General features: G+C 39.2%; 2 protein-coding genes across 2 annotated transcripts; both read left to right on the top strand.

The window, feature by feature from the left end:
* Window positions 1-458: 458 nt before the first annotated feature.
* On the top strand, window positions 459-1,247 carry LOC138005669 (uncharacterized). Its single transcript, XM_068851864.1, has one exon. It carries the CDS (start codon window positions 459-461, stop codon window positions 1,245-1,247), a length of 789 nt encoding a protein of 262 aa, XP_068707965.1.
* A 1,311-nt stretch (window positions 1,248-2,558) lies between these two features.
* LOC138004918 (uncharacterized) lies at window positions 2,559-6,059 on the top strand. The gene has a single exon (XM_068851216.1). The coding sequence runs from the start codon at window positions 3,843-3,845 to the stop codon at window positions 5,565-5,567; it is 1,725 nt and encodes a 574-aa protein (XP_068707317.1). The 5' UTR covers window positions 2,559-3,842; the 3' UTR covers window positions 5,568-6,059.
* The last annotated feature ends 1,441 nt before the right edge of the window (window positions 6,060-7,500 follow it).

Here is a 7,500-nt window from a genome sequence, read left to right as displayed (position 1 = left end):
CCATTGAAACTTGGTAGTCTAATAGTTTTACAGGAAACACACCTATGGCTATAGAAAATTCTGTTTCCATGGCAAATCACTCTTTTCCAGTCCTCGCCCACTTGATTTCAATATGTTAGTGATTTTCAACTTGAAAAATGTTAAACAAGGCCACAAACTCGAGATAACAAATTTATATGCTTGCTGGATCATGCATATAAAGTGCTGTTAGCAAATATCAAAATGGAACGCAAAGGTGGCCAGAAAAGCTTTTACAAAAGTAAAAGTACAGCGTCCCACAGGGTTCCTGTCTTGGGCCTCTTTTGTTTGTTCTCTATACAAGTAGAGTGTTCAAAATCATCGAACATCACCTTCCTGATGTGCATACCTATGCGGATGATACACAACTGTATGTATCATTCAGCCCAGACTCAGGCTCTGAGCAGTCAGCAGCATTAGAGGCCATGCAAAGTTGTATTATGGATATAAGGAAATGGATGCTCCGAGACAGATTAAAGCTAAACGATGACAAGACCGAGTTTATCATAATTGGCACCAGACAACAACTTGCCAAAGTCAACGTAGATTCCTTACAGGTTGGAGAGAGCATAGTTACAGCAGCCAGCAAAGTAAGAAATCTAGGCTGCTGGTTCGATGACCAACTCAAGATGGACACGCACATTAATAACATCTGTAGATCTGCATTTTTTCATCTCTACAATATTAGGAGAATAAGGAAATATCTTAGCTCTGACTGCGCACAGACTTTAGTGAATGCGTTTGTTACCAGTCGATTAGATTTCTGCAACAGCCTGCTCTATGGGTTGAAAGGCAACCAACTACAAAAACTTCAGCGTGTCCAGAACGCGGCCGCCCGTGTCATCTGTAACATCAGCCGCTATGAGCATATTTCACCTTCGTTATACAATCTCCACTGGCTGCCTGTCAGCTACCGAATCCAGTTTAAGATATTATTGCTTGTATATAAAACTCTTAATGGCCTTGCACCCCTGTACCTATCAGAACTCATAGAACTGAAAAAGCCTGGGAGATATAACCTGAGAACCAATTCGGACACACTCTTATTGAAGTATCCTGCGTTCAAGAGTCTTACCTCTCTTGGTGACCGCTCATTTACATGTGCGGCACCAAAACTTTGGAACAGTCTCCCCAAGGCAATACGAAATGCGAACAATGTAAACACCTTTAAGCGCCTTCTGAAAACGCATCTTTTCCGCGATGCATTCAGCTGCTATGAGAAACAGTAATTATGCGACTCATTTTTATTTATATATAGATTATCTTTTGTACGCATCTTTTCCGCGATGCATTCAGCTGCTATGAGAAACAGTAACTATGCGGCTCATTTTTATTTATATATAGATTATCTTTTGTAAATAGGTTTTGTAAATAAGTTTAATGAGCTTTATATATTATAACAACTTGTAATTAAGGTATATTAAGTTTCTCTCGATATTGTAATTTTTCTTTCCATATTGTAATGCGCCTGTGAGCATCTCTCAATGTAACAGGCGCACTATAAGTAATAAATTATTATTATTATTATTATTATTATTAATATGGGGGAGGTCTGGAACCCAGTATGATGCCATGGTAACAGAACTGTTAAGCTCATATTGTGGAGAACATTTAGTAGAATCTTACTGCAAAAAATAAAAAATTTCTGATACAAATTGGCTGAGATACCTCTTTTCGTCATATCTAAACAAAATTTGGTTGAGTGTATGACGTCATCACTTGGGTAATTTGCATATTTTAAAAACTTGAATATCTCTGGAACGAAAAGAGATATTTGAAAAACGTAAACACCATTTTTCTTCTCAAGCAAACTACTTGTTTATGTTTCAAAATAGCTTAGATAGGAAAGATGGGATTTTCGCCATAGTACCACTTTAAAGTGTTTCCGTTTTAGAGTAATTTAAATGCCGTACCCAAGATTGGAGAAGGCCTGAGACACACGATTTTAAACGGGACTGATTTTTATCTGCATGATGTATGGTTCACTGCTTTACTTTACACCTTATTCCAAAATGGCCGCCATTTTAGTATTATTTTGTTTCCTTGCAAATTGGCCGTTTTGGCCTCGCTTTCAAAAGTAAAATTCAAAAGAACGAGGCCAAAAGGGCCAATTTGCAATCAAACAAAAGAATACTAAAATGGCGGCCATTTTGGATGAAGGTGTATTCCATTTGTCGATGAGACTCCGCACGATTCACTCAGCTTGAATGATTATTCATGTAAAAGTTGTTTGCTGTGTTCATTCCGTGACACACTGTTTATCCTTTGCGATTTTTTTCTTCTGGCCTTGGACTTTGTCGCTAACAGGGTTAATTTCCCGTCAATCAATCCATTCATGGTACCATTAACAATTTAAACTTATGACGAGAGAAGTCCAAATGAGGGTTTACCTCGGTGTCAAAACCTGTGAAAAATTTTTTTTGTTTTGTTAGCTCGAGGTAGGGTTACGTTATTGTTTGGTGTTTCTTTGGCTCTTTTGTTTTCCTTTGTGTTACGTCATCTGCGAGTTTCACAGGTTTTTACACCGAGGATGAGCCCCAAATGATTACAATTTCGGTTCCTACCGTCTATTACCGAAGATGACATGCACGTATCTCCCACCAAAGCTCACTTACATTCCAGTGACATTCGTCGACGGATATACTTTCAGCTGGTGATTACCTTTTAATCTTATTTCAATCATGGTGCTAATTCAAATTGATTCTCATAACAGTAAGTTAAATTCAATTTATTATGTCCTTGAACTGTGAGGCCTCCAAATTTTCAGTGGTGTTTTTACTAGTAGAAGCAAAAGCTCTATGACAACGCTTGTGGCGAAATCTACATTTGAAATTCTCTTTGAACTCCATCTTTGGGTGACACTCAAAGGCTTAACCTCTTTTAATCTTCTGGAATACAAGAGGTTAATCCTTCTCTTATCTGATAAGGTCCTTGAAGTCATTTTTACCGAACAGGATCCTTCATACGTTTTCCTTCCTATGCACGAGAAAACTATCGAGTTGTTTGTTGTTCTCGACCGCTACAAAGAGGTAGAGATGACGTTTTTGTTTAATTGTTTGAATTGTTTAATTTTAGCGCATTGATGTTAATATTGAGGGCTGCAATTATCATTCAGTTTTTAATTGTTCTCTTTTTTGTAAAAATTTCTTTTTGGTGGATGTGATTTGATTACAATAAGATAAATTATGAATATTGTACTTTAATAAAATATGTTTGAGTTGTCAATCTTTTGTCTAAATTATTTTGTTTTTAACATATTTTCATTAATTAATCATGCGAGACAATCTTTGGTGAACAAGGAGTGCATGTAATATTAATAATAATAATAATAATACTGAATAATAAAGAGGTACCACGACATTCGATCAATTTGTTCCCGTGAAGTGATACTTAACGCAAATGCGTTACAGCACAAACGCTCTGGTAGTTTCCTATATTGAAAACGAAGGACTTCCTGTTCAATGAAAGGTCGAATTATGTTGTTGATATTGTGATCAACGTTCAGTTACCATACACTGAACTTAAATCACTTGAGAATTACTCAATAATACGTTTTGGTCTTTCATTTTGGGTGGCCAAACATGTCTAGCAATACGATAAGGCCGGTTAATGGTTTCACTGCCTGAAACCTCGTGATTAGCAACATTTGTCCACTTATTTTTTTCAAGTGCCCTAGCAACAGAGGTTTAAACTTTGATTTCCGTAACAATGTATTTCAGTGTTTGTTCCATACTTGTCTTCAGCGTCTCCGGAGTGGGATTTTATTGATATATAGAGTAACGTACAGACTTGACCTATTGATCCATCACGTCCATGAAACTTCGATGAAGTTTGTTGTAACAGGTATGGCTTTTCAACGGAAACAAGGCAATCCAATGAAGTGTGATAGTTTTATGAAGACACGTCGAATGAACCAGACCGAATCGTATCTTCTCGAAGAACGTCTCAAAGTTCTGGATAGCAAGAGGAATCAGAAAAACTCCGAATTTGACGAGAGGAAATATTCCCTTTGGAAGCAAATGGAAGAGATAAAGAGTGTAAGAAAGAATTTAGGTATCAGCGTGGAGAGAAGAAAACTTCTGCGCTCTCGAGGTTTTACAATTGACACTCGCGTGGCGCAAGGTCCTAATGACACCGTTGCCATTAAAAAATACTCCATGCCAGAATTATCAAGGGTTGGTTCAACTCGTCCCCGCAGTACCTCGATTATTTCTGGCAGCGAGTTAATGATGAAAGGTTTGTCACATCTTCGTTTGCAAGAAACATTGGACGACGAGAAGGAAGTCTCTAGTGGAGACCAAAAGGACAGAGCAAAGTCTCGTGCGAAGAATCAGTTTAGAGTAATTGAACCACCTTGTCGCCAAGGATCAAGGCGTAATTTTGTGCAAATTTCAAGCGAAGAACTAAAAGAAATGAAGAAGAAGGAGAATGAAAAGCCGAGAGAAGATTTCCTTGATCCTAATATCAAAGTTGACCGTCGCGGGATGATCATGTCACCAAAGCTTGTGAAGTCTTTTAGGAGTAATTCTTTGCAGAAAGATGGAGTAGGAGACCATATGCCGCTTAACCATGTGAGCAAATCAAGCGAGCTTGGGTCTATGTCTAAACAAGTGTCTCTTCAAGATAAACAAACCGGGGCCAACGATTTGACACCTTCAAGTGATGCATCAGTATCATTGTTTTCAAAGCAGCAAGCTTCAGTACATAATCCCGATTTAACGGCAAATTCTTTTATCTCACAAGAGTCACATAAATCAGTGATATTAAAGTCGCGTGAAAGTTTGGATCAAATTGCGGAAGTAAACCAACCAGACCGCAATTCCGACTGTCAACAGAGCGTAGCACTTTTAGTAATCAAAACGGGAAGAAATCATACACCCAAGGCTAGTAAAATGACTCGACAATCCCATTCAGTATTTTACAAACGGAAATATGGTAACATATCACCGGTGCGGAATGCATTAGTTGAACCTCAAAAGGAAACAAATCGGTTACATAATGATGCTTTTGACACATCACAGCAACCAAGGTCGCCACGTAATCATGATGAAGCAGAAGACATTGAAAATAATCATCGCAGAAAGTATGCGGCGAATTGGCAGAGAAAAGATGCCCCCGTCAGAAGATTAACTTTGCCCCCAGGGATTTTTAACTCCATGGATGGACAAGATCGCGTAAAAGACCAGCTTGAAAGTTGTAACAAGGAACAAAAAAGATCTAGTTACTTGTCGCAATCTCTCACAGTTCAAAACTCCAACACAACTAAGTATTTACCGCATCCAAGACGCGCCCGCTCGAACAGTGCGGTGTCTTACGCTTATGACGCCCGTCCAAAGCAGTCGCTCTGCAGAGGTTATTCAACGATGCAGATGACAATAAAAGGAAAGCAAGTTAAAGTGCATATTCCAAAGTTTTCAAGCGATGTGAACTCGGAACCGGTTCTCGAGCGAAGTATGAAAAAAGTGGCTGAGGATCGACTTCAGTCTAACATTCCACACTCTGATGATCGAGTGCTTTCAGGGGGTAATGAAAGCAAGTCAAACAATTGAGGATACATTTCTACGTTTTACGTAAATCTAGATGAAGAAGTAAAAATTGGAACAAACAAAGTAAAGAAAAACAGTGTTTGGTTTTATACAGAAGATATACAAAAATATTGCTATCCTTCAATAAATAAACCTGGGGAAAGGTGCAAGGTTCGAGCTAATAGCAACCTTAATAGCTTGGGGAGAACTATGGATAGAAACGGCCAACTCTTTTGTTCTCTGTATCATCGAGACAAGTTACCAACTGAGTTCCGAAGTTGTCTCGTCTAATTGAAAAATCCTAATTCCCTTTTTCTTTGAGACCAGGCACAAGAAGGCTTTAATAAGAAAAATTGGTCAATCAGTAATAGTCTTATGCAAACGAAGTAAATTTCAAACGCGCTCTCGTTTTTGATATATTAATCGTACCCAAATCTAAATGTCCAAAAGTCTGGCCGGTTAATTCTGAACAAATTCTATAGGTTGCTATGATACTAAATTCAGTCAAGCCCAAGCCTCAATGAAAATAAAATCATTGTATTAAAATTTGCTCTATTCCACCCCTGAGGGGGAGCTGACCTCTCTAAGGGCGCTCGCAAACGAGGAAACAATGTTGCGGAAATATTTTGCTTCTTTAGCAAATGTTTCCTCGTTTGCGCGCCGAGGAAACATTTCGGGAAACAATGTTTCCGCAACAGTGTTTCCTCCTTAATATCTCTATCTTCATTATAGTGGGCCAGAACAAATGATAATGGTGACCTTTATTATATAGACAGGCGTGTTTTACTGGGGCCGGTTCCTGAAAGGTGTAATAACTCTATTCAAGGGTTAAATGTGCCGGAATAAGGTACATTTATCCCTAGAATAGAGTTAGTACACCTTTCAGGAACCGGCCCCTGGAAAATTTACCACTCGTAAAATTCGTACGAAACTACATCCAGGAGCCGGGTGGCGTATTTTCCAGATCCTATTGATGACTTCATTTTCCGCTTTTGCACGTGAAATCTATCTCTGAGGAACAAGATAATGCTAACATGACGAGTAAAACTTCTCAAATTTATTCAAGGAGTTCTTTGCAAGTGAAAAAGAAATGCGGAAATTGAAGAAATTCCAGCCGACGAGCTGCAAGAAGTTTGTGCTTGGTGTTAGAACTGACGAAAAATGGCGAGAAAACGCTCTTATCTACACAATAAAAAGATCACGCGGTGGCTTAACCACTCGAAACAAAATTCATATCATAACGATGTCGTATAATATCCGGCTCTATATAATACGAATTTTTCCGTTCTGAACAAGAGCACGTGAAAATACACTCGATCTCAAGCCAATCTCGTCCCCAGAGTCTGCTTTTCTTTTGGTTAGCACCGAGAACACGGACTCTGGCCACTTCAAGGGCAGGAAGTACCCAAATCACGGACTTCCGTCTCGCTCAGAAATTTGAAACAACAGAGGTTGTCAACGGTTACAAAAATGAACCTTCACTGCGACTGCGGCTAGAGTCCTGTGTTCTTGGTGATGACCAAAAGAAAAGCAAACTCTGGGACGAGATTGATCTCAAGCCTAATGCGCTTGCTCAGAACTAAAAACCTCGTTTTCGTAGTCGGACACCGAACACCCTGGATCTCAGAGCTCCTGTTTGAGAAAAAGGAGATCGCGAATCTCGGATCATGCGCAAACATAAGGGAAGGTACGTTTTTTATTGGGAACGGGAGGGGGGGGGGGGGTGGGCCGGGGCATTTTAGAATTTTTTTGCGAAAAAAGTCGTAGCCCTCCCACTTCCTGGAATGGATTAATGCATGACCCTTCAAAAATATCCAAACAAAAACATCTGACCCTCCCCAACCCTCCTCAACCTATCCAAGACTAAAATAACCGGAAGTGGAAATAACAAACTGCAAGTGTTACTCATATAACTGCGTTCATCTGCGCACAAAGTAGTTAATTGCGTGGCGTGTGA

Source organism: Montipora foliosa, chromosome 6 (genome assembly GCF_036669935.1).
Source record: "Montipora foliosa isolate CH-2021 chromosome 6, ASM3666993v2, whole genome shotgun sequence".
In the NCBI taxonomy this organism is placed as follows: Eukaryota; Metazoa; Cnidaria; class Anthozoa; order Scleractinia; family Acroporidae; genus Montipora; species Montipora foliosa.
Note: the sequence above shows the minus strand (reverse complement) of the source record. Positions and strands in the feature narration are given on the sequence as shown.